The 26,533-nt window shown below is 50.0% G+C and overlaps 8 protein-coding genes across 8 annotated transcripts; 3 read left to right on the forward strand and 5 right to left on the reverse strand.

The window, feature by feature from the left end:
* Positions 1-463: 463 nt before the first annotated feature.
* On the reverse strand, positions 464-940 carry HO133_003465 (uncharacterized protein; the record flags this gene model as incomplete). The annotated part of the gene is made up of 1 exon (XM_037294387.1): positions 464-940. One exon carries the CDS (start codon positions 938-940, stop codon positions 464-466), a length of 477 nt encoding a protein of 158 aa, XP_037149768.1.
* Positions 941-1,827: 887 nt separating this feature from the next.
* Positions 1,828-3,231, reverse strand: HO133_003466 (uncharacterized protein; the record flags this gene model as incomplete). Its single annotated transcript, XM_037294388.1, has 1 exon — positions 1,828-3,231. One exon carries the CDS (start codon positions 3,229-3,231, stop codon positions 1,828-1,830), a length of 1,404 nt encoding a protein of 467 aa, XP_037149769.1.
* A 4,170-nt stretch (positions 3,232-7,401) lies between these two features.
* On the forward strand, positions 7,402-8,688 carry HO133_003467 (uncharacterized protein; the record flags this gene model as incomplete). Its single annotated transcript, XM_037294389.1, has 3 exons — positions 7,402-7,770; positions 7,951-8,187; positions 8,335-8,688. 3 exons carry the CDS (start codon positions 7,402-7,404, stop codon positions 8,686-8,688), a joined length of 960 nt encoding a protein of 319 aa, XP_037149770.1.
* A 2,862-nt stretch (positions 8,689-11,550) lies between these two features.
* HO133_003468 (uncharacterized protein) lies at positions 11,551-12,424 on the reverse strand (the record flags this gene model as incomplete). The annotated part of the gene is made up of 2 exons (XM_037294390.1): positions 11,551-11,792; positions 11,947-12,424. 2 exons carry the CDS (start codon positions 12,422-12,424, stop codon positions 11,551-11,553), a joined length of 720 nt encoding a protein of 239 aa, XP_037149771.1.
* Positions 12,425-13,968: 1,544 nt separating this feature from the next.
* On the forward strand, positions 13,969-14,657 carry HO133_003469 (uncharacterized protein; the record flags this gene model as incomplete). Its single annotated transcript, XM_037294391.1, has 2 exons — positions 13,969-13,998; positions 14,085-14,657. 2 exons carry the CDS (start codon positions 13,969-13,971, stop codon positions 14,655-14,657), a joined length of 603 nt encoding a protein of 200 aa, XP_037149772.1.
* A 975-nt stretch (positions 14,658-15,632) lies between these two features.
* On the forward strand, positions 15,633-17,798 carry HO133_003470 (uncharacterized protein; the record flags this gene model as incomplete). Its single annotated transcript, XM_037294392.1, has 1 exon — positions 15,633-17,798. The coding sequence occupies one exon, from the start codon at positions 15,633-15,635 to the stop codon at positions 17,796-17,798; it is 2,166 nt and encodes a 721-aa protein (XP_037149773.1).
* A 1,540-nt stretch (positions 17,799-19,338) lies between these two features.
* Positions 19,339-20,953, reverse strand: HO133_003471 (uncharacterized protein; the record flags this gene model as incomplete). The annotated part of the gene is made up of 3 exons (XM_037294393.1): positions 19,339-19,604; positions 19,691-20,139; positions 20,223-20,953. The coding sequence occupies 3 exons, from the start codon at positions 20,951-20,953 to the stop codon at positions 19,339-19,341; spliced, it is 1,446 nt and encodes a 481-aa protein (XP_037149774.1).
* Positions 20,954-23,178: 2,225 nt separating this feature from the next.
* HO133_003472 (uncharacterized protein) lies at positions 23,179-23,977 on the reverse strand (the record flags this gene model as incomplete). Its single annotated transcript, XM_037294394.1, has 2 exons — positions 23,179-23,523; positions 23,798-23,977. 2 exons carry the CDS (start codon positions 23,975-23,977, stop codon positions 23,179-23,181), a joined length of 525 nt encoding a protein of 174 aa, XP_037149775.1.
* Positions 23,978-26,533: the final 2,556 nt, after the last annotated feature.

The following is a 26,533-nucleotide window of genomic DNA, read 5'->3' on the forward strand; positions in this document are numbered from 1 at the left end:
AGTCCAGTTCAAGGTTTCCTTTCTTTCTGGACTGCGAAATACCGTTATGTGTGGTTGGCCTTAGTGAGTCTTAAGGGACGCGTTTCATCGCGTCGAGCTCGTGGTCCACTGCTAAGCGACGGAGCCTGGCTCTCGCGGATGTATGGATGGCGCCCGGATGAGCAGTGGGAAAGTCAACGCATTGGACATCAGTATTGGGCTCCTAGCGGCTCCGCCTTCTTCTTTCACTTCATTCGATCGGCTTTGAAAAAGGTCTTTTTTCAATTGCGTTTATGTTTTTATCGGAGATATGTACTCTGAGCACCACGAATGGTAAGTTAATCTATCAAGGCGTCAAGTGCAATCCTTGGTAGGCCATCAGTTTCTGCACACCTCTACCACACTGGTTTGGAGGACAGATGAGTCGCCAGGTCTCCATATCTGGATCCTCTTCTGAGCCACGTCATCGGCGCACTTTCTCCCCTCAAAACAGCGCAAGCGGGTTCGTAGCATTAGCAGGCCTCGCCTGATCCACATCCCAATGCTCCATGACGCACGTCCCATCCAGCCTAAACACATCCGCCACCGCCATCTGGCCTCCTGCAACATTCAAATGCACAAATCCAATCCCTCCTTCAAACGTCTCGTGCACAATCGTCCGGTTCACGCTCGGGATCAGATAGTTGAGGAAGGCGATGGCGGCTGCGCGCCCTTGGGGTGCGTAGGGTGAGTGGTTGATGTAGTCTGGGGAGACGTAGGTCAGGTAGGCGGTCGTGGGGTCCTCGAGGGTGTAGAGCTTGTTGATGAAGTCGAAGAAAATGGCGTGTTGTTGGCTGGGGGTGGCGGGTTTGGGGGGGCAGAATGGTGCTTGAGGTGCGGTGGGGTAGTAGTGCGGTGTTGGGGAGGCGAGGATGGTGGGGAGAGCGATAAGAGCAAGGGGGAGTAGGGTTGAGAAGTGCATGGTTTCTTGGCTGGGTTCGTGGTGTAAGGAGAGCAGGTAATCGGATCTTAGTAGATATGATGGAAGGACAAAGCGCGCTGCGAGGGTGAAGAAGACGAGATGGACTTTCGAGCAGGGACAGCGCTTTATAGACGAGAGAACTTACCTTCGGCCCTTCAACGCCGCTAAGAGCTGGTATAGTCCCTGAGTCTCTCGGTCACGCTGAGACGGTGCCCGTCAAGGTGGTAGAAAGTTGTACCCTTGCATGCTTTGCTGACTGGAACGCGACTTGCCAAGGTACCACGACAAGTAAATCGTAAACGTCATGGCCAGTTGTCCTACTTGGGAGTAGAATCTATCGCCAAGATATCGAATAGTGGAGATATTGGCTTCATCAAGCATAGCTCTGGTGAAGCAAGAATAGTAGCGAGCTGCCGTCCCCGGAGAGCATCCAAAATGGACGCCTCGTAGGGATATATAATTACTAGTGTGAGACTTGGCACGTGCTATTTGGACTGTGGAGCCTCCCGGTGCTAGGAACTCAGGAACCTGTTGAGTATCATGCTCGAAGGAAATGGCAGAGAAAGGTTGATATGTTCGCTAAAGCATTTGCATGGTGCACTCTTCGGTCACCGTGATGGCAGCAAGCCAAGCAATTTCGGTGAATTCTTAGCTTGACGCTAGTGTCAAAGCAGCTAGCGATTATCTTCTTGGCATTGGTTGGGGGACCTCTCGACTGCTTGATCCATACATCCACCATTGTAAAGATATCCTACTCGAGCTACTCGGTCAACACATGAGTTGTTGATTTGTTAATATTGCAGTAGCGTCAACAGATCCAAGACGACCTCCGCGAAGACCCAGCCTTCCGACCCTCCTCAGCTCCTCTGTCCCATTGCGCCAGTCTATCATGAAACCAACTCAATACCAACAGTCTCGAACACTGTCTTCATCTCTTTGTAAGGACAGTCACTTCCGACAATGACCTTCTCGAGCTTTGGAACCCGCTCCCACTTGAGTCCTGGTAAACCCTCCATTAGCCGGTAGGACTCTTTTCCGCTCAACTGTGGCATCGCCAACGTAACGTTCACCACCGAAGCTGGCAACAAGTCCACCAAACGGTGCACCGTTCTCCCACCTGCGGAACCTTCCAGGTCTTCCTCGACGAATGCCTCATTTTGAACGCGGATGTTTTTGAGTACCTGAAAACCTCTAAGGGAGCCCATGAATGGCTTGACTATGCCACCAACTTCCGAGTCCTCGTCTGAGTCCTCGGCTTCTCCCTTCTCTCCGAGTGTTTCTTCCACGCGTTGCATTTCTTTACTGCCGCCCCGAGTCAGATCCAGTTCGACGAGAGAATGAGCTGCAAATTCCAGCAAGCTCAGGATAATCTCTCCAGGCTGCCAGTCTCCTTTCCAATCGTTCGGGTAGGCCTCTGTACCCTGAATCTCAAATGCCCAATGATGTTCGTATGTGAAGTCTCGCAGGTTTGCAATTCCGCCAAAAACACTTCGCAGAGCTGCGATGTAAATCATGCATTGGTAGAGCTCCACGCTTGTAATTGTAGACTTCTCTTTGGGGGTTGTCCACTCATTCTCATGATACAAGTATCTGCCTGTATAGCGTCGCATTGAAGGCAGACCAGAAAGTGGCTCGAATGCTGGCATCTTTTGGAATATTTCTGCTTCACAGCCTTCCTCTTCGACGAGATTGAGCTTGCTGAGAGCGTGGGAACCACCAGGGTCGAGACGGTTGGCTTGGGCAATCTTCCGTGCAAGGGAATGTAGCTCATTGTTGGAATGGATGCCTGTGAGGCGGATAGTCTCCAGGCATGGGAACATGCACGCAAGAAGAGCCACAGCTGTGTCTTGGTGGCATGAGAGTGTCGCATTGATCCAGTTTTTACGTTCTTCTTGGTCCAAGTATGGACATGCCTGCACCATTTTGATGATGCCATCTTTGCAGTCCACAGCTATCCGTCGGGCCTCGTCCCAGGTTTCCTCGTTTCTATAGGCATAGTGATCGTCGCAGAGCTCGACGAACATGGTCTTAACGTACCAGAGAATCTCCGGGTCCTGAAGAATGTCCCGGAGTAAGAAAATGGGGTGGAGTGCTTTGTAGCCTACCGAGCCAACCAAGCCGCAAGAGACCTGGGAGTTTTTTCTTTTCAACTCATTGTGCCTGGGTAGTATCCTGCTAGCAATAGCGCGAAATTCCTCACGAGAGTCCGAAAAGTTGTCGACGTCGTCAGGCAAGAGGTATTTCATGATCTGCTCTAGCATCTCGTTTGGAAGGTCTGGCAGCAGAGGCATGGTGAAACAGTGAGGACGAGTGGCGGTGCTGCCAAGCGATCGACTTCAAGCCAGTCTTTTGGAATCAGTGACGCAGTCGAGTATGATGCGTTCGGCACCGATTATGTGTAGACTCAACAGGGGGATTGTGTGAATGAGAAGATGGGTGTCGGGTGCTGCTAATTGATCCGTTCGATGGTCACTTTCGAGACCTCGGAGGTAGTCAAGTATGGTGTTACCAGCGGTGCTATGGAACTGATGGGGGCTGTTGTGGATCGGATACGGATGGTCAAAGCTGATGTGCATGAACAAAGGGAGTCGAAATAAAAAGAGTGGAGGGAAAATCCTCTGGTCTGATCAAAACTTATGGAAGGAGTTGTTTTGGAGATGATGAGAGATGCCTTAAGTATGGCGGCTGCGCTTATGCATGCGCTTGTTTGAGTAAAGGAAAAGAGACATGTCCCAATCGGATACACTTACGGACTTAGCTTCTCTGACCCCGGACGTGGGCTTAGTAAGTGGCACAATGATTGCTCCGTCACAGTTCTCTGTGTTTTTGACATACTACATTCCCACCCAGTTAAATCCACTTTTGGATTGCTATCATGGCTAGCAAGATTTTCTTATCCGTTGGAATAAGCTCATTACCAAATCCTCAGAACTGGTGGCGTTCGAGTACCAAGACGTTGGATTCCATCATTTTCTGCACGACACCAGGATGTACACTCTACAACGCACCTTTGAGGCCCTAGCCCCCAACGATACTGATTCTGGAAACTTTAATCAGTTTTACTGCTATGACTACCAACGGCGAAGGAGGTCTCGGCGCTTTACTCAACCAAGATGACCCTTAAAATGATCCTTCTGCAGCGGTCTCCATCGCGGTGGCTCGATCGGCAGAGCATAAGGAAGAGAATACAGAGACAGGGAAGATCTACAAGGAAATACTGCAATGGGAGCGGACTAGCATACGAAACCCATCAGGAAGAAAGGAAGCGATAGCGGGAAAGTCAACCAAACCTGTTATCCCGCGGATTATCTCGGTAGAGCCCAACTCGCTGTGGTTTGCGTAAGCCTGTTATGCTATGGGCAGAGATGGATTCGGCTACGATAAGTGTCTTCCCTATTCACAATCTGCAGTCCTCTCCACACCAGAGAATTGTGAGCGCACTTCGAGGTTGTCTTCAAACCGGATGATATTCTCACGAAAGGCAATACTGGCTCGCATCTAACGACTTCTCACGCAATAGAGGCTAGAGCGGGATCTACACACATCTGTAATTTTCTATCCGTTCTTTGTCTTGCTCTTTTGGCTATTCTCATCTTCGAGGCTTTGTTGTAATTTGGGGAAGGAACAAAAAGATTCTGACTCGGCAGACTTTTTTGGTTTTGTTGGAGAGAAAATAGAGATGGTCTTTGAAGAAACAAGAACGCGTTGCACGATTCTTTGTACTCTGTTGTGCTTGAAGGATCCAAATAATTAATCCTTGTATTTTGACCAGGCTTTGAGCGCGAAACATCCTTCTCGCCTACATACAGGCCGTTCTCCCCTCGCAATCCATCAAACCAATTCCTCATCCACGTCTACCAACATTCCGCCTCTACCACAACGAATTCCGAATTTCGCACGTCAGAACTCCACCATGCACTTCACAATCCCTCTCCTCTGCCTGCTAAGCACCGGTGCATTAGCCCTTCCCAGCCAGATGCAATCGAAGAGACAATTTAGCTACAACGGCCCATTGGGCCCCGCCAGTGCATGGTAAGTCATCCTTCTCCGCCACACTCTCAGCATCTTCCATCAACCATCACTAACGCAACGGCCTCCCTCATCTAGTCCCGGCATAAACCCTCACACAATTTTAAACCTCGAAACTCCAATCTATGGAGCGCCCCCGAATTACCCGAACTACGATTGTCTGCCAATGAGCACGGCTATTGACTGGATTGGAATCAATCTGTTCCTGAGCAACTCCACCGCGCTTCAGGCTTACTCGGATCCGCAGTGCTCGAATCGGATTGCGTTCATTGAGTGGCCTCAGAGTATGGGGGAGCGGAATTATCAATTCTGTGCTCAGCAGAGTAGAAATGGGGGAGCTGGATCGTGGAAGTCTGTGATGTATGCGGTGCCTTGATGAGCAATTCGTTACAAAGTGCAGGTTGGGTCTGTATGATTAGAGTTACTGTATCGTGTGAAAAGAGTCCATATGTATGTGCAACTTGAAGTTGCGCTAGGCTTTGAAGCCAAAAGAGCAAGTATCCAACTTCTAAGATTCAATTTCACTTATCTCAGCAGAAAGACTTAGCAGTATTGGTGTATTCGCTCACACTGATGTCCTGGCAAGTGCACCGATTGGTGAATTTAATCGTGGGTTTGTCACATCCGAGGTGTCTATTTGCCGGGTGAGTATCCATGACATATGGACCTACTCAGTTTTGATCTACCCTATAACCCTTCCCTCATGCTATGATCCTGTTACAGAGAGGCCGACCAAGACCTGAATGCAGTGAATGCACTCGGTGAGGCAACATTTGAAGTTGCACCACCGGAGGATATGGCAACCAGCACTCCGTACTTCAACTAACTCGTTCCCTTCATGAGACTTGCCAAGGAGATTCGCCTCCTCATCTACAAGGAGTTGCTCACCCAGAACGGCGGCCTCGAGCCATCCTTCTGCCCAGACGAGCATCACAGGTGCTCAAACAAGGCACTCAACCTCTTTTCCCTCAAGCTACACTGAGAACATGCAGAACAATCTATCACCACGAAGCTTTACCATCTCTGTATACGGACAACGTCGTCGAGCTTCTTTGTGTTTTTGGGCAACTTGGGAAACAACACCTCTGGTACCGCACTTTGTGGCCTTCACCTCTACTCACATCCCAGAAAACTCACACTTTCACCTGTCTCAAGCATATTTTTCATTGCATACATCGGCATTGGGCTCGAACGCTCAGACATGGCGCAATTCCCAACGTACTGTCCAAAGGTCGAACGCGAAAATCTCGAGCTCCATTTCAACATCCCGTCCGTCTGCCAGCAGAACCAAGGCCTGTTCTCAGCTTTCGATAATGCCTCGGTCGTCCGCAGCATGCCACGCATGCATCTCCAAATTAGCCTCTGCGCTCAGACTTAGCGGATTAGATTGCCGCAATGATAGTCCGATCAAAGAGCTTCCCAAGTCGTGTTTAGGTTAGTGAATGCCCGCTGCAGTCTTTCGTCCTCTGACAAATTTGGTTAGTCAGCCAAGGCTGCGTTGCGTCTTGAGATCTATCTTGATGGTATCCCATCGTTGATCCTTCTGTATTACATTTCATTCTTCCAGTACATGAACCCGGTGTAGATATCTGCACGTCTGGATTATCTGCAATGTCTAGGGGGACATGCATCTTGCGCCGCTAGGCGGTACTCTCGAACAGTAATGATTGGTCGCTTCAAGAGCCTGCAGATAGACTTACGAAGTTCCAGACGACATTTCTTCTCCAATCTAATACAGACCCTCATGGTTGCCTGATTGCTTCTGTTTTCCATTTCCGGCAGCTGAGATGTACTTTAATTGAAACCCTTTGAAAGCCTCGATGCGCTTACTGCAACTCATTTAGGGACGTGATAGATTTACATCCTTTTTTGATTCATGTACATCTCCCCCCACACATCCGGGTGCAGCTGGGGTATAACTTCCGACTGTAATAAATTGACACTGGTGACCCGGCGCACTCTACCTGCGTTCACGAGGGCACATTCCGGGACTCAAAATCTTATTCACAATCAACTTAGCCATTAACCCCTAGAGGGGTTCAGCGCACCGAAAGAGTGTAAACCGAGTGTTTTAGAATGAGCCTTCCGAAGGGAGGAAAACTCTTGTTCACGAGTGACGCACTCTGCAGGTAGCAAGACACGTAGGTTTTAGAGCACTCCGAGACTGCGCCCAGCATAGCTAGCCAGGATATAGCACCCGGATAGAGGGGAGTAGATGTACACCTATCACCTCTCTTCATTGAAACGGGGCACATGGTCGGAATTTTATGTCCGTAAAGTCGGCTCTCGTTCTCGGCTACCTGCATGATGACCGAGACATCTCGACCTCTTGCCGTCATGTGATATCCAACCCTATCGCTATCGTCCCACCATCTGACCTGAATGCAGAGACCTTCAAGGCTACTAGAATCCATACATCTACCGATAGCGTGATGTCCGGGTTAGAGATCCCAGGCTTCATCGTCGGATTGAGCGGACGCATAGCAGTTGCAGAGAAGGGTCTCGTAATCTGGCGGAGCATCGGCGTTGCTAACGTCTTTGGACCCAACGTTGTCGAAGATGTCGCGAAGCTTAGCATGGAGTACTATCGCTTTGAGGCCTGGACAAACGCTGTCAGCTTCCTTCTTACTGCGCAAAAGCGATCGCAGTCGAAGCCCACTGCTCTTGGAATGCTGTCCTCTTTCCTTGAGCCAGCAGCCCCAACAACCAATATACACGACGCCCTGCTAAGGCAACACTATGTCATGTTTCGCGAAACCCATATTTACTCTGTCGTGAAGTTCTGCGAGTATCGACAGGAAGTCTTCGAAAAAAATGAGGATGAATTGCTACCATAATATGTACTCGCGTTCAATGTTGGTTCTTTCGACTTAGGTTCAGGCTCGGACTTCTTCTTATCTCTAGCATCCCAGAAGATGTAGCCCACTTCTCTTAACTGCCATTTCAAAACACGAAACTTCGGGAGACCGGCCCTTTTCCAGTTTCAACAAGAAATGGATATTGAGCCTTTGACATATCTTCCCACTCACGATGATGTTGGTTCACAGCGACTTCAAGACGATAATCATCTGTACGTGCCCGCCCGAAGGGCCGATGGTACCATCTTAGAAGGGGTTCGACAGGGGCGTTACAGCATTGCCATGGCTCATAGCTTTGACTGGGGTATCGTCTTGAAGGCCCATCGCCCTGGTCATACATATATTGCTGATGACCTGCGAGTATGTATCGTATTCCTCTATTCCTCCGTGTGTAGCGAAACTCAATTGTTCTTCCCAATCGCATTCGTTCTGCCAATCGCTTGGCTTTCTTTCAAGGCCTTTTGGTTTCTCCACCGGCGCTCGAGCTAAGAACGATATCCACTGAAGTCTGGACCACTTTACATGATTGGCCTGATCACAGAAGACGGCTGGGTCGCAAGTGCGCTCAAGGACTCTGAACAAGAATGGAACAACACTAATCATCTCCTCGCACTCCCATCACTGAAGTCTAGAAAGCAACAATTTCCGGTCCTCGTTCAAATTGACGTCGTTGCCCGTATCCACGTTTGGTGTTCCGGGAAGGAGTCGGCCAAAGAGCTCAAAGCGCCAAGAGGCACGCTGAATGCGGTATATCTCGATGGGATGCGCAGGGAATCGCCAACGGTATGGTGTAACAGTGAGACGTTGCAGATAGGAATCACTTGCTGGAGAGCGAATCCGATTGTCCTTCCAGTCAAATGAGAGTTCTATTGCGTCGTCGCCGTCCCATCTCCAACATGGTCAACGTATGAATCGTAATACGGTCGAGAATGTAGATCGTTAATCAACGGCAGATGCGAAAGGCGAGCGCCATTTTCACTGCTCCAATGCTTTTGAGAATCTCTGCTTCACTTCTTTCGAGACTCTCTATACATGCAGCGATGTAACGCGGTGTAAAGGTTTCCACGGCTGCGGCGATGTCTCTAAGCTGCCCAAAGGACTTGACAGGATTAGACAGCGTCGGTGAGGACTCTTCGGCGTGACCAAGGTATATGTTGATAAAACTTGCTCGCTCGGTGGAATCACTGAGCTTGGTCGATTCGAGAGCGAGGCTTACGACCGCCATTTGGCGCATCTCCAGAGCAAAAGTGTTGAGCAACGCCGATGTAATTGACCTTGACAACTGCTCTACGTCCTGCCTAGCAATTTCGCATGCTTCCAACCAGTGTAGCAGGCTGCTTGTGTTGCCTATCTTCACGGTAAGGAGGAAAAGAACATCCACATTTCGACAAACGCTTTGTAGGGCTGTCTCTTGTGCGCAGTGTAGAAGTCGAGGACTTTTCGCAGCCAGTGGAGAAGCATACTTGCTGGTGGGAACTTGCAGGCTCCTAGACCGTTCCTAAGCGCATTTGAGGGAGGACAGGTCGATCGGCTTCATCCTTGACAATGGCAACGTATAGCAGGCTGGGCATTATCTGGGGGACGTGACAGGTAGAGGAGCCGGGGAGAAGAGTGGAAAACGCCGCTACCTTCAACCTCAGAGTGGCTGGTTGCTTCTGTGTCACAAGCAGATTCTGTCATTCGTGAACAATTCCCATAAATTTCGGTGACTGGGGCCATACATCCACACAAAGAAGTCATTGAATGTACGTTTGACCACTTGAGCGGAGCGACTTGACGAAGTGTTAAGAGCTCAAATGGTGAAAGGAAGGTGGTAGAAGTCCTTGACCATTTGGGCGGAGAAAGTGTTTAGTCCCCGCATGTATATTGCCGGTGATTTTGGCTGCGGGCAGGAAAATAAGTGGTCGCCTGTCGGGAAGCAGCTCCGTCCACCAATTAGGGAAGGAGCCAAAGGATGTTTTATTGCCATTTGTAAATCACCAGGGCAGCTCCGGTGTTGTTATAGTTGTAAATGCAGAACGTTAAGTAAATGGGGTGGAGACACCGTTCTAAATTCCGACGCAGAACCCGGACGCCCGCCAACGCCGCAAGCAAGGACACACCAACTCCAACCTTTGTTGCTCTATCGGTGTCGTAACGTACCGTCCCATTCGAGAGCGTTGTCGTGGTCGCCCAGCGTAGAGATCTGCACCCGGGCGCGCAAGATCACGGCGGAGCTTTTTCCGGTCTGCTGTTGCTGCCGAATCGGAATAGCAGGCGTAAATTATATAGCTGAGGTCTACCCAGTCCTTCACTGCGGAGGTCGACGTGGCCCTGGTACTCCCACCATCATCAAAAGTTCAGCATCGTCAAGGTGTGAATCTCTGCGAAGGCGGATGTACCCTGTGTAGAGAGATGCGACCAAGGTGACAGCCGCGGAGATTCACAGTATTGCTATCTATTGGCACATACAGTTGACCCCATAGTGAATATGTCGTATGGGCCCTGTCAGTAGGTAGGAGTTGCCGTTCGACGACTGCGGCTCGGACCATCGCATTCTTGAGTGTGAAGTATGGCGGTACGTAGGATAGGCGAGAGGTGAGGTGGTGATAGTGCGGCAATCGTCGTTATCGACTCAGGGTAAAGTAGGCAAGTTTCACAAGTCCTGCTCGATATCGTCCAGACAAAGGTCGTGGCTATGACAGAGATGGTCCCACATAGCCCTATCGGACTTGAAACTTCTGTGGTCTTTATTCAATTTCCCACTGCATTTGAAACAGTACCAAAAATTTCCATGGGTGTCGGATTTGCCGAGCTCATACGGTCGTCGTATGAATGTTTGGCCGTGAATGCCTCGGAGATGGTCAATAACCGTGCCAAGATCCGCTAGATACCAATCTTTGCAAAAATTATTCGTACAGATATACGATTGAGACATCGAAATAGAGATTCAAAGGATGTGCCCTGATTAGACTCGATAAGGATCGAATAAGGGTTATTGTAGTGATTGACCAAACAATACAAGAACGCGGCGGAAGGCCGGCATACTTATGTTGGCTATTATCGACCAGACGCTAATGTCGAGGTGTGGCAGTTTTGACGGCCTGCATTAGATGCACTGACAGCGGACCGGGTGCCTCTAAATTTGGCGTCTGATTGGGGGAGCGGCTTCGCAGTCGCAGCAAGGATCCTGGCATGGTGGTGGAGCAGCAGGATCTTTCGTGGGCTGGGCTTTCGTGAGAGCCGGAGATTGGTCAGCCTCATGTTCAAAACGCAGAGCCTTTATCATGCACCTCGGGGTCGGCCCATCATGCTGCAGCTCTCCGAAGTTCCTGTTTTGGATTCAGTTATATTCAGTCGATCTGGATTAGCGCAATCGCTCCGTAAGTAGCATGATAGAGAGAAATGTTTAGGGCCGTACATAGTAATAGAGGGTTCTTGACCAATGGGATGATGCTAGAAAAGATTTTAGGCCTTCAATCCGAAGCGGATCCTTCGTCGGCTGGGAATGCACACAAGGCAGGGAGAAAAGAATAGCATGGTGATACACCATGTGAAGGGATTCCAGAAGTATTGATGATACAGATTGTCTCCCTCCCATGGAGTATTATTATACCCTATGAGCTCCCACAAAGACGTCTTCTTGGATAAATCCACGATCACACCCCCGAAACCTCTGTCTCCAGCTTCTCCCCCGTCTTCCCCTCAATTGCGGTCAATTTCGCCTCTCAACATGTTCTAACCCTACCTCATCCCCCTCAAGAAATTATTTTCCTTGATCTTTCTTCTCCGCGCCGTCCTCATCGCGCTCGTCAACCCTTCTCTTGCCTCCAACGCTTTTCGCCCCTCTGCTTCTCCCATACCAGCTGGGAGGTCAATTGACTGTTCTTCGAGCGGTACTTTGACCGTGTGCGAGGTCCCGTGGGACCCAGTCTTCAGAGCGCGAGCGGCTTTAGAGGCGAGGCGGCGTTGCTTTTTTGATTTCGCTGTAGAGACGCGTTATCAGCTTAGAAAACCCCACTGTAATAATGAATGATAATGTCGTCTACCGCCAACAAGGCTGTTGAAGCCATTGAAGCGCACACCCCGTTCCGAACATAGCGCTGCAAGTTGTCGTCGTATTAGAAAGAGATAGCTTACCAAAGGCATCCCCAACCACCCCTTCCTCAGTCATGTCGCCCTTCTTAGCCTCAAGGAGTTCCCAAAGCCAATCAGGATATTCCGAGTCCTCTTTCGCAACTGGCCCCTCTTGGCCCTTGATGTATCCCAATCCCCTCAATGGCGTGCCCGCTGCTACACTGCTGGGCGGATGCGCTGGGACTTTGGATGCTGCTTTAGGTGTCGTACTTGGTGATGAAGGTATATCAGGCGTCTTTGAGGGCGAGGGCGTAAAAGGCGTGGAAAATGGCTGCGCGGCAGAGGTGGAAGTTGCCGCGGGTGGGCTTTCGGGGCGGAGAGATCTGGAGGTCGTGGAGAGGGGCCGGAGAGTCGCGGGACGGAGGAATGATGGCGATAGAAGACGGGCACAGCGTTGACAGATCATTGTGTACAGGCTATAGATTGGAGATGGTGAGAAGATGATGTCGAGATTTGGTTGGAGAACCTTTTGCGCTGGCATGATGCCAAGATGTCCTATCTTAACGACTTCTACGTTCGCGACAGGATTTTGATATTCGAAAATAGCGGCGTTGGCTTCAAGTAACGACGGAAGTATAATAGCTATGCAGACAAAGAGCTGAGATGAGAGAAGTCAACTAACAAAGCTCATGTTCCTCATTAATAGCACATATACATGTGAGTGCTTCCGAGTTGGACACATGGTCCCGCACAAGCCGCCCCATTTCTTCTGCACTGCGTTCCCCATGGTATCCCGTCTTTCAGATGATATCTCGTCCGTCAGAACATTTTGGGCTAGCTATAATTTCAGTGCCTCTTCCGACCTCATCCACAGCCCACGCCTGCATATTATAAATTCATACATAGCCAACGACTGCAGAGGCAGACTATAAGGCTACCCGCAGGCTTCGGTCCTTCCCAAGTATGGTTTCTACAGATGTTTCTATGAACCACTTCGCTTGCTTCACCGTTAGGCTTAGCCCAATAACCCTTCCTTAGCACTGTCACAGTATTCTTTTCTATGCAGCTACTGCACCAGCCACATCTCTTGCAGAATTGCTTTTGGAGAGTCTTGCAACCACCACATTGCACCTGCAGCTCCCCATCAATGTTCATAACTTAACAGGGTAAGTGGTTGCCGGGCATGGAGCCACATTCGAAACAATACCTCTTATGGGCGCTCTGACCCAACTTTTCCAAGATAGATCTGGTCTGTCTTGTTCCGAACGTTGGTCGAGGCTTGAAACGAAGGCAAGTGTAGCAAGCATAGTCGTCCAATTTGATTGGCAAAAGCTCCTTCTCTTGGAGATAATCAAACACTGTGGGGGATGGCAGCCGGTGTAGATAGGCACAGGAGTGGAAATGACGATTTGTCTGGCTCAAGGCGATGGCTGCAGAGGGATGGAGATTGGTAATGATCAGATTTTGAAGCTCGCCGGCTAGATTGGAGAGACCAGGCCTTTCATCAGCCCCAGAACTCTCTTTGGTATTGGGCGCACCGTTCTTTCCGCTACCTGAAAAAGGATCTTCTAAGTGTGCTGCGTTCATTTAGTCCGTCAAGCTGCGGAGGCTTTGACTCTCATGATCTTCCATCTTGCTGTGTGTGCAAAACATCTGATGCTTGTGATAGGATAAAACATTGAGGTTCGTCGTGCTTGGCTGCAGCGTTATGCAACATGTGCGGGGTTAAGGAATACTTTTCAAGGAGAATAGGGCATCATCGGATGCTTTGAATGACGCTGGCATCTTAGTCAGATGAGAATGCCAGTTGCAGCCAAGCATCACGAAAAGGGAAAGAGTGCCTGCGACTTTCGATCTCTATCCAGCTTGCTATGTTCAGCTCGACTTGGAAGAAGCGATAGATACTGATTGGCTGCAGACCATCTTGGTCGATGACTCAGCTGACAGCCTTCACAAGCCTGTCAGCCCCTCCACCACAGTCTGTTCTCTTTCATGGCTAAAGAGCATTTCTAGCATATATAGGTGGGTTGATACTCCCATCTAACCTTCGTACCTTTCTTCAGAGCTTGTCTGCAGAACTGAGTAATGCACAGCAAGACCCTACTCGCGTTAGTGGTTTTTTTTTTATCTTCCAATGATTGCATGCCCAAGCTACAGACATACTGAATTCAGACTCTCGCCACGAGCCTAAATACCTGTAGTTCAAAGTTGGAGCCGGCTCCTCTCCTGCCGGTTGTACCATCGTCATGACCCTGCAAGATGTCTACGTACAAGCCCCATTGGTCACAGACCGGCGAGAGATCCGTATCCTAGCCCTAGCTTCCGGCACAGGCGATGATGTTTTGCGCGGGGACCTGGTCGTCGAGAGCTTGAACTACGATGACCTCGACTACACGGCTCTGTCCTACACTTGGTCTGGGCCAGTGAGCGAAAGCGCCATTTTCATTGGTGACGTGCCCCTACATATTACGGAGAACCTGGAATTAGCGCTTCACCGCATTCGAGGGCGCTCTCGTCTCAAAAATCTGTGGATTGACGCCATTTGCATCAATCAGAATGACTATGAAAAGAAAAGTGTACACGTGCCTCTAATGCGCGACATCTATGCCGATGCGACTCTGGCGTTGGTATGGTTGGACCAGAAGTCCGCGGATAGCGATGTGGCTATGGATTTCACTGGTTCACCTCGACAGAGGATCCCGGATCAACTAGTCAAAATCCCTTTGCCGGCTGTTACCAAATTGATGCGAAGGACATGGTGGACGCGTATTTGAGTGGTCCAAGAGGCACTCATGTCGCGACGAATTATTGTTCAGTGCGGAGAGAGACAAGTCGACACTTTATACTTTGTACAACTTATGAACGGAAAGAAGTTTGAAAGACCTTTTTTCATGGAAGACGAGCCTGAGGAGCCTCATTTAGCAGTCAAGCAAGTTCGCCCTGACGTGACTTATCGAATGTCACAGATGAAAGATAAACTTGAGGAGTCTGAAAACCCTCCGAAGCAGCCTTGTGTAGGTGCTCTCTCCAACTGGTATGCCATAAGCAGCAACTTGAGGCCAGTGGCCCGTCTCTTATGGAATTGACGTTCTTGACGCATGGCTTTCAAGCTTCCGTCCGAAGAGATAACATGTTCGCCCTGTTGGAACTCGCAACGCCAGAAGCACGTTTCTCGATTATCCCAGACTACTCCGATGCTATGTCTGATCGTCTTTTCCTCACGAGACTAACAATATACTTTCTGCAGTTTTCATTGCAGCCTTTGCGACTTGTTTATCATTGCAGAGCCAACGACTGTCCATCTTGAGTCACAGATTGGACAGCTATTGACAGCAGAGTAGTAAGATTGATAAAGCATGAGGAATCATTCCTTTACGACCCTGGTGAACAGCTGCTGAGGATGCTGAAGTACTGTAGAAAGCGGTTAGGTATGAAGTCTTGCCTGGTATCTGCAACGGTGCCAATTCAGTAACTATTAAGCATCTTCAACTGATTGCAGGCCGCTACAGCTCTGCAGATGCTATGATGATGATGATGATGATGATGATATCTGCGTTGCAAGAATCGCCACGAGCATAGGGGAGATTTATATTAGAGTGATTGAATGGGTTAAGCTTTGTACTAATGCGGCTCTGCGCTAGCGCGTAGTATATCTTGGCGCCTGAGGCGCCGGGGCGCTCTAGAGTACCTTAATTCCCCTCTTGTTTCTCTTCGACCGCACATTTGGGATTTACAATCGAAGTGCAAGTATGGGCCGTGGAAGTAACAAGAAGCGCAAGCACGCTCAGTACGCCCAAGATGGACCCAACGGCGACAGCAACATTGGTGTCGGCGCAACAATCGCACACCTGCGTGGTGAGCTCACGGCAGACCAAAGGTCCGATGAGCACAAGCCCGACTCCGAAGAGTGGACCACAGTAGGAAGAGGAGGCAAGAAACAGAAGAAGACCAACTACCCCAGCCTAGGCTACTCAGACATGCACAAATTACACACGAGCGTAAACATCAATCACCTGCAAGCTCTTGTACTCTACTGTTTGGCAGACGCTACATCGCCGCAGTTTGTGTCTGTGAGGCATCATGGCATGGTTAAGAAGGCCGTGGTCTTGCTGGTACCTGGGCTGGAAAAGGGTATGTTCGATGGCAGCATTCAGATAGATCCGCCAAAAGAGACTTCGGTCAAGTCGTCAGCGCCTTACAATGGCGCCAATGGCTCTGTGGTAAGTAGCAGAGAGTCTGAAAAAGCTGTAGCTACCGAATTAGAAGCCAATGGATACAACATCAAGCCACCTCCAAAGTCTCCAGATGAATACCTGCCCACACCTTTGTCGCCTGAAAAATTGCCAAAACCGCTAAAGCCACTCGCAGATATCTTCTCCCATCTCTGGCCCGTCAAAGCTCCAGGAGATGAGAAGTATGGGAAGGTGCACTCGCCATTACATGCTATGCTCAACTCAGCCATTACCAAGACACATGAAGAGAAACAAGAGGATAAGCAGATTAAGGGCCCGAAACCAGCAAGAGAGGGAAAGAATTGGGCGAACAAGCGCACGCTCATTACCAAGTTCCTTTCTTCTGCAGAAGAGCTCGAAGAGAACGACTACATACTGCATCCAGCATCTTTTACGACCCTAGCCGAGAAAGAAGTAGGTATACAACGAAGAACGAAGAACAAGCAAACGACCGACGACGGCTGGCTGGATACGGTAGTCGACAGGCTCGAGGATGGGGTTGCTAAGGATGAGGATATCGAGAAAGGGAGTGTGACGGACGGCCGGAGCATACTTGCCATAGACTGCGAGATGTGCATAGTGGAAGGTGGCGAGATGGCCCTGACACGGATCAGTCTAGTCGAGTGGGACGGTAACGTCCTCCTTGATGAATTCGTCAAACCAGACAAGCCTATCATCGACTACCTGACACCGTACTCCGGCATCACACCAACCAAACTCGAGAACGTCACCACCAATCTCAAAGACATACAAGATCGGCTGCTCAAAGAAATCACACCAAAACATATACTTATTGGCCACTCCCTCAACTCTGACCTTATGGCGCTCCGGCTCACCCATCCTTTCATCATCGACACCTCCATGCTCTACCCGCATCCTCGCGGCCCACCCATGAAATCCTCCTTAAAATGGCTCGCGCAGAAATACCTAGGTCGTGAGATCCAGAAAGGTCATGGTACTCAGGGTCACGACAGCGTCGAAGATGCGCGGGCTTGCCTTGACCTTGTGCAGATCAAGTGCGAACGAGGTCCGCAATGGGGCACGAGCGAGGCGACCGTAGAGTCTATCTTCAAGCGCCTGAAACGAACGCCAAGAGCCGGATCATTAAACAACGCCAGCAATGAAGGCAAGACAGGTGCAATCGTGGACCAAGGCGCTCCAGAGAGGAACTTTGGCTCCATGGCTACATACTGCATCGGCTGCCCTGATGACGCTGGAGTTGTAGCAGGTGTCAAGAGAGCTGTGCTTGGCGACGAGGATGGCAGCTATATCCCAGGTGGAGGCGTGGATTTCACATGGGCTCGCTTCCAAGAACTAGCGGCTTTCTGCGGCTGGTGGAACGATAATAGGCGAGCTGTCTCCGACCACACCCCCCAAGACTCTCACCTCATCTCCACCGATTACGTTTCCACTGCCCTCGCTGAGGCGGTTACGAAGACAGTCAACCGTATACAAGCGGTTCGCGACTTCCTGCCTCCTTGCACCTTACTAGTGGTGTACAGCGGTACAGGCGATCCGCGTGAACTGGCACGTCTGCAGGAGATGCAACGGACCTTCAAGCGGGAGTATGCGGTAAAGAAATGGGATGAGCTGAGTGTCAAGTGGACAGACACCGAGGACCAGGCGCTCAAGATGGCTTGTAGGAAGGCGAGGGAAGGGCTAGGGTTCGTGACGATTACCTGAGAACGGAGCAGTGGTACCATGGTATGAGCTACGAGCTCAGTACCGAGGAAGCTATACTGGCTATGTGTTTTTGTATGCATCTGCAGATGGCTGGCAGGGTGAAGAAATGTGGATGTGGATGTGTGATCACGGACGGGAGTAGGGATATACACTGGATAGCTGTGTATACTGCAACTGGACTGAATAGTACGGTAAACAACTTTATACCCTTCCGCACAGTCCAGGATCTACTCCGACCAGCTCAATCACTCCCGTATATTCGCGTTTCCCGTCACCTTTTGACCTCATCTCCCCGCTTTAATCAAGCAGCGGCAGGGGCGATACGCTAAGCACTTGACGCTGAGTCCCATCAGTACTTACCAGAATGTGGTTTTGCACCTGGCACTTGTCACTGATCCAAAACCTTCCGCACTGGCCATTGGTAGGGTCGCAACCAAAGCCTAGGTCGATCGCAGCATAGAGTCTACCCAAACCAATCCTTCGTTCAACAACCATCACTTCCATCATATTTCAGGATCGATAGTCCGGCTGCTCGTAATTCATTCCCAAGATCTTGTTGCTGGACGCCCCATGGAGGAACCTCGCTGCGCACTGACGGCATGCAGTATTCTGAGGTTGGAGAACATGGTGCTTTATGCGGCGCTAAGGTGCAGGGCTGCCTATACTACACGAACTCATTGCAAATGTGGTCGCTGTCGAGGGTGGGGGTCAGACAGGCGTAATTGTGGCCAACCATGCAATTGCACCATGTCATTTGGCACAGCAACGTCTTTGGTCACCTGGGTTCCCCCATCGGTCCACATTGGAACGAATTCGATTTCCGAAGAACTTGGCCTCAATCCCGTGGCATCCATAGTGGTCCACAAATTGGGGCTCTGTCGATTCCTTCTGGAGCCAGATGGTTTTTTGTGAGATCGCCTGTGGAGAGCCAAGAGGGATTGGATAGACAGGGGTTTGGATGTAGCAAAAAGCGTTTTGGCTTGCCAATGAAAAATCAGGATGATGGCTTCGCGTTCAAAAGGCTTAGTCTCACAGGAGATACTCAAGGAGGACCTTGAAATACTCACAAGAGCTCGCTGCGGAACGTCATGGAGCGCAAGGGTACACAATGCACGTATAGTAGGCTTAAAGTACGTACTGAATCTGCATATGAGACTTACAGAGTCGGCAGTGATCAGTGTGCTGGACAGTGTAATATCTGGCTGCCCGAAATACCGTGTCCGGGTTCCGCGCTTTCACAACCAAGCTGTACTGGGAGCTCTATAAGATGAGCATGACCAGAAAGGACTTTACGTGGAGGCTCATGGAAATAAAGGATTGGCTTGCTACCCTAGAAATTATGGCTCCAACTCTGACAAGCGCGCGTTGCTAAAGACTCCTTCCATCGACTTCATCCGATACGCCTCATGTTCCTTCCAACAGAACGGTACGACCAACCAACATCAACACCACCGAAGCCTTTCCCTCACAGCCATGCCCAAAAACCCCACAACCTCATACCCAAACACCGTTCGCCCTCGTCCGCAGCATTCTAGCCTCCTTACGCCCGGCTAGCCACCACATCCCTCCAATACTCCTCCTCACTCTCTCCCAATTCCATCGTCTCCATCAAGTCCCACACGCTCGACTCCTCACTCAGTTCTCGGTACTTATATCCCGAGCCGTCGTAATCCGGCGCAGAGCCGTAAAACCGACTGTGATGTTCAGCCAACCGGACCAGACCGACGACGAAGGCGGTCCAGTGCTCGACGGCGACCGGGGATAGTGTTCCCTCGTGTTGGCGGAACTCGAGGGTGCGTGCTTCTCCTGTTGTAAAGTTCGGGGTCAGTTCTCGATCCTAATGGCGATAACGCTGGGGGGGGGGGGATATTGGAAAGGAAGGATGTCAGTACCTTTTGTCCGCGCAACGTACTTCCAATTGACGATCCTCCACTTCTCGTTCCCGCCCATGAGCTCCGAGAGTTTTTCAATTGTCATGTCTTTGGCGAAGATCTTCTCCCGCGCCTTCTTGAAGGAGAACGTCGGTGGCTGTTCTGCAAAGACGACGTCTGGATCTTCGCCAGCATCGACTAAGAGAATCACGGAGTCAGCATCTTCTCTCTGAATCAAGACGTCAATGGAACGCTTACTTCGGGCATCCATGGCGGTGTATTCAGCATCGGTGAGAGGTTCTGGCTCCTCGTAGAAATTGTCGAGGTTGGATTTGAGGTCGATGTTCGTGCCATCGCCTCGGGATGTCGGGTGCAGCTCGCTGATCTTGGCTTGGTACATCACTTGTATGTACGCCAGGTGCTGCAGGGTTGGTAGGGTGAAGGTGGGAGGTGGCGTTCCTGCCAGGTGACTGAAGGAGGTTTGGGGTCAGTATGACTTCCTTCAGGTTGGAGAATCGAAATAGAGTCAGGGACTGCTTTGACGTGAACTTACTTGGTAGGCACAGGAAGCCCGATGTGAACATGCAATCCGCAGTGTTTGGTTGCGAAGGCGAAGTGCGCGAGTCCCTCTTGGAGAGCCTTGAGGTGTCGATGTACCTCGGCGATAGAGGCAGAATCGTAAGGGAGGACCCGGGACACCAGTTCAAGAGGGTGGGTGTCCCAGTCCTTGGTCATGCTCGGTTGCTTGAGCATCTTTCTAAGATCGCCCGGTGCTCCAGCCTTGGAGAGTCTCTCCAGTCGCTGCATCAAGTCCCTCTTGTCGAGCCCCACGAGGCCCCGCTCGTGCGTCACGTGCCAGTGCGAAAAGTCGGTGTATTTGTTTGCCCCGTTGAAAGAGTCGTGGACCTCGACTTCATCCGGGAGAAAAAGAGTCTGAGCAACGTGCAAGACCTCGCCGCCGTATGCTCGATAGCCGTAAGTTTCGAGATGTATGTCCATTTGGTCCTGGAAGCTGACGTTATCGCGCTCAGGGGGGTAGGCGGTGGGTGCTGTAAGACCCCAGCCCATGTACATCTGGCGTGATACATCGTGTCGGCGTGCGTCTTCATCCCGGTAATGTTGGGGTACTTGGTTGAGCTTTCGACGGACATCCTCGGGAACGGTCTTGATAATCTTGCAGTCGGTTTTGATGGTGGCAAGGTATCTACGGAGGAGGCTCTCGTGGAAGGCGAGGATGCACTCGACTTCGATGCCGAAGGTGACTTGGAAGGTGGAGTTGATCATGTTGACGGTATCTCTTGGACGTAGGGGTATAATTTCGAAGTGCGGTATTGGTCGAAGACGTACAAGATGACTGTGTTCAGACTCGGAGTGCACAGACTGAGGATATATATGTACCCAATCTGGGAAAGTGTTAACAAGCCGGCAAAATCGTCGCAAATTTCCGAGACGGGAAGGAACATAAAGGGTATTTATACGAGATCCCTGTGGGTAAGAATGGACCAATAAAATCACATACCGAAATGTGAGAATGCAACAATGTCTCTGTACCAGGGAATGTTTTCAGATAGCAAGTTTGGTAAAGATGTGTGGATGCTAGCTTTGAGAGCTTAGTCTTGCTGTACAGGTGATGGAGAATAGATGTCTAAGGATAGAAATTTGGACGTCTGGCAAGAACTATATGTGCCTGAAAATTTGACTCATTGCCAAGGTAAAAAATCGAATATAGATGGCTGGGTATTTGACTCATGCCAAGATATACACCGCAAATTCTCTTCCTTTGGCGCTCCTATACGATGAAGACTTTGAGTGATCAAGCCATGATTTCTCAAAGCCAAGCGGTACCATAATGGAGAACCCGAAATCGCTCCTTGTTTAGCTTCTATTGCTGAGCAGGTAAACAAACGATCCAAGGTATTGAAAGCACAATCACGTCCAGAATACCTTTCTCAGAACACATCGATATTTGACTTAGAGTACTTTGTAGAGGTGTTGGAGGCGTAGTCGTGCTTTCCGTTTGGCATTGGGGAGCTTGGGTGAGTCTTTGCCGTTGCTTTTGGTATCTTGAGAACCGGCTTAGTTGATACCCTGCACAAATGTATTAAGCCTGACATCTCTAGATACCGATTTAGTTTCATCCACTCCTTCATCTCCACTGTGATCTTTTTTTCGCTTTCGCCAGCGCGCAACCGCGATGACACGTCTGCGATCCTTTCATAGCGCGCCTGTGACACCTCGTACCGTCGTTGCTGGCACTTCAAGCGCTGTTTCAGTACTCTTCCAAGAGCTCCGTACGCTTTTGCTCGATAGCTTTGAATGCTTCTGCGTAAAGTCTGATGTTCCTTTGGTACAAACCTGCTCCGCCCACCAGGTCCTGAGCGATTTTGCCGAGAATCCTCCGCACTCATGCTCCCAGCATCTCTAAGTTCGCGATCGTGTGGCGGGAAAGAATCCATGAACTTGTGGGCGCCTGTGTATTCATTATGATATACATTGTGCAGGTTAATAAGAGGAGATGTTAGGCGACGGAGTCAGGTGCTAAATGCTTTGAATTCCGTATGAACACAACAGTGGCTATGAAGCTTCTTAGCATCGGGCAAACTCGCATCGCCACTGCAACGGTTTGAGGGAGTTGCGCATCAGCTGAATCGCTTTTTTTTACCACTTCAAGGTGAACGATCCTGTGACCTTAGATTGCTTTGAGTGGAACTTGTGGGCTTCAAAAGGATACCACCTGATGTGGACAAGGGAAGGCACGACGGGAGCAGCAAGGTGAAGACCAACATCTTGAGGGGGAAGGGCCCTAGGAGAAAGCGGGGAGGCGCTTTTCCTCGTTATCAAATCAGCTCTCCTGAATGAGTGGAAAGCAAACCGAGCGCTTTGCCAGTGGAGACCTTGCTTTCAGTCGTACGACTTGCTGTGGCTTTGCCATGACCAGAGACTTTGCGACGCTTAGAAGAGCTGAGCTCCGTCTCATATTCGGTGCGCGATCCTGCGATGGTTTGTATGTTTGAGTTGGCATGAGCCTTTTCCTTGCATGCGATAACAGTTGAAAGACAAGGGTTTAACTCGTTGCCCATGTCACTGCTTGCTGCTCCATGTATATCCTGGCTCCTGCTCGAATGTACCTGACACCAATGATCTTGCCTGTACTCCCATCCCAGGCCACGACAAGGAAAAGCGTGGATAGGATGCCCCCACGATCTCTGTGACGACTGGAAGACCTCCGTTCGCGACCTAGACGGCCTGACTGCAGGCTTTCTATTGGAATGTGGTCTTATTCACAGAAGAAAGTTTTCCAAGCATCCTCGAGATTAGTCTTCCGCTTAGGTGACCATCATGTAATCGGCTCTTCACATTCAACTCCTTATCTCTCCTCATCATCTCCTACGTCCTCATCGAGAGCATTATTATTGGCAGCTCGTGTAACCCATGTCAGAGTGAGTGTCGTCACCGTCATAGACGCCTCTGCTCTCAAAGGCCACAGCTCTATATGTGATTCCGGACCATCATAAGATGAGACAGAATCTTTTTGCCAAGGGATATCCGTCTGTCCCTTCGTGCAAGTCTTTCGGGTCGTAGAACTCGACTGCCTTTGCTGGATTGATTTGGGCCTTCGATGTCCCCTCGTGTTGGTTGGCCCTTCGCGCCCCTATCTGCTTGCGCCAAAACCATCGAAGGAGCGTGTATGCGCGGTACCAGTCTTCAGCATGGAAGTTGTGGACTGGCTCGACATGGTCCCACGCGCATCCAAGGATATCGTCACGATGACCCTGATTGTAGTCGACTGTCTTGCGGTAGGCTGCTAACCGGCTCACTGCCCTGGTGCCGTTGAACCCATCAGAAACTAGTAGCTATGGCAAAGAGAGACGTCTGCTACCTTTCGTGGCATCAAAGTAATTGCCAAAGTACATCGCATGCGCTTTGTCACCATTCACGCTCCGCCATGCATCGCAAGACTCCAACACTGCCCCCAAATCACGGAGATGCGTTCTTTTCCTGAAAGGTACGGTGAAGATTCTGCAGTGCATCATCAACATCCTGGATGTGGCTTAATGCGTTGATGCGATCGACGATCTTCAGCGTAGGCTAGTATCAGGTGGGATGTAGAAAATTCGTGGACTATACCTGACGGCTCAGCTGTGAGCCGGGCTTGGACTTGTTGGTCTTCGCTTGATAGGCTTTTGCAATGGCGTTGATAGCGACATCGATTTCATCGACATTATCGAGACTATCGATCAACTGGCGGATCTGAAGTGCAGATGTTGGAAGTAACGGCGGATCCGCGACATCCGATTGAACGGTCATGATGTTGGCTATGATTTGTGAATATTGCAAGCAGTGAGAAGGCAAGACGTTGCAGCCATGCTTTCCTGTTCAATGGAGAGCGATAGAATAGAATTTCCTCCCTCGACGTGGGTTGCGGTATGTGCTCATCATTACATGCGATTATGACGTTTGACTATTGGTAGAGGATAGCATGCTCACAAAGGAAACAATATTCGGCTTTCAACTTGATCTCACATTCGCGGAAACGCTGTGCGGTAAAAGAAGATATTGAGATCTCGTGATTCCAGGAAGCATGCTCACTGACGTAAACATCCCCTACCAGATCCTCAAAAGTGCCCAATTTAGGGTTTTGACAGCCTGTGCACTTGTTTCCATATGTATGCACGGTCGGGGCACGCGTATACAGCATGATGGCCAAGAGCTTGTTGGGTGTTAAGAAGTGAAAAAATGAGCACTGAACTAGACAATAGGTGCCAATGGCTCTTCCTTGCTGGGTCCGATGAGGTCCTCGGAGCGGTTCACTCTATTCGCGTATGCTGGGCTCCAGATTCTGTAACCTTTGCTTGGAGTCGAATTCCCGGTTGCTCTGCATGGCTCGGAAAATGGTGTTTTGGAAGCACAATGTTTCTGTGCGTCAACTGTCCAGAATTTCTGTGGATGCGGCACGGTCTCGGCTGCTGGGGTTTGGCACGATGAGGTGTGAACAGGACGTTTGAATAGTTGTGCAGGTCTTCGCTTGACTTTCTCCCCCTTCTCTCGCTTCCCTCTCTCCTCCTTCTCTCGCTACTCTTTTTTCACCTTCTCTCGCTTCTCTTTCTCCCTCGCTCTGCTTCCTGTATTCCCTCTCGTTGATCCAGGCCTACTTCAACAACGCAGCTTGTTCTTCACGGCAGAGCTCAATTCGGGGACAAAAGCCTCTTTTGACATATCCAAAGCTATTTTTGTAAACACTCCGCAGAAGGAAAAGAGAGAACAAGAACAGGAATTGTCTAACAAGTCTCTTGTTGATCGTAGCAAGGGGATGCTCGACGATTGTCACGCTGATAGCATGGTCGAGGCCGTGAGCGACTGATCTAGTACTCATTGGGTGTTGTAGTGATGGATCTCTGAAATGTCACTCGATCACGCCAATTCACACTCTTCTCTATCTTGGGAACTGGAGAGGCTGCGATTCTTTTGCGGCAAGAGTTTAGACTTCGATCTGATGTAGCATGCTAAATTGAGACGGACTGTGCGATAAGCTGAAAGCTGGCACATTGCGTTCGCAGACCGGTGAATCTTGGCGTATGCTAATTGTGTAGTCAAAGGCAACCTCGTTGACGCTGCCGTCTTCCCTTCATCATCGACGTCTGGAGCGCGAAAAATGCAATTGAGATCCCGAGTATGAGAGCTGGTGACACCTTGCGCAGGAGAGCCGGGGGCAACAAAGCAAACGTTCCAGCAACTTCTGACATTCTCGATGACAAGAACATGAAAGAAGGGGAGAAAAGAGGGAAAGAAATCGCCATGTCGCGGATTGGCATGTGCAAAGCTCAGTCGATAGGTTTTTGGGCTTTGCATAGGTCAAGATTCAGTAGTCGCTGAGTCCGTCTTTGTATGAGATGAGAAGTTGTTTGGTATCCGGCAATATCTGAAATCTTCATACCTCACTATACCAATCCTCGCTCCTAGAATTTGGTTTCATAATCTGCATTTTGGGAGACTCAAGGAGTCTTCGTTTGGACGGTGTCAAGTACATAACCTGAAATCACACTTTCTGCTCATAGCGCCCAAAGAAGGAAGGTCGCTCTCTCACGAAGGACCTACTCGTGATAATTGGCCTCTTGGAACGTCATCGGTAGCAGATCTGCTAGAGTCAACGGGCTCAAGATAGTCCCACGAGCTGGAAAAGTGGTAGGAGAAGCCCGCACTGAATCACTGATCGAAGTGATTGAAGCCTTCCCGTGGCTGCAGAGGAAATTCGTCGGAGATGTCAGTGTGATCTCGGACCTAGTCCTGCATTTCCTCGAAGAGCTACTCCTTCAAAGTCGTAGTAAGATCAGATACACAGCTGGAGCATTGACAAAGATGAGATCCTGGCTTGGCGTAATCAATGACTAGTTGCGGTAGCATTGTGGAAGCATTGTGGTTATTGGCTGCCTCTTGAATAAATAAGCACATGGCTCCAAGGCGCTGTTCATGTCTGAAAGCTGTCTCAACAAACTTTTCGGTGGCTACGTAGCAGAAAAGATCAGGCTGGACCTTTCTTTCCTGCACACCACCACCGAAAAGTCGTCAGGCTGAGATACTTGAGCGAAATCAATAGCACTGGTGAGGCTAGAGTGGGAATCTGGCTGTGCATCAGATTAAGCTGACACGTTCTCTGAATGGATTGGCTACTGTCCTGATGTGTCTGGCTGCGTGGTAGGACTCGTCGTAGGCTGATGATCTGATGGCAAGGAGATAATCTGTTCTGCTGTTGGAGGAAGTGATCCAAGTAAGCGGCGATGCATCTGAAATCTCAAGGGTGAGAGAAGCAACCTGTTGAGGAATGTCACTCTTCTCTTGCGTCCCATGCCCTAGTGAGCGTAATGC

This window comes from Letharia lupina, assembly GCF_014066315.1.
Source record: "Letharia lupina isolate WasteWater1 chromosome Unknown contig_17, whole genome shotgun sequence".
In the NCBI taxonomy this organism is placed as follows: domain Eukaryota; kingdom Fungi; phylum Ascomycota; class Lecanoromycetes; order Lecanorales; family Parmeliaceae; genus Letharia; species Letharia lupina.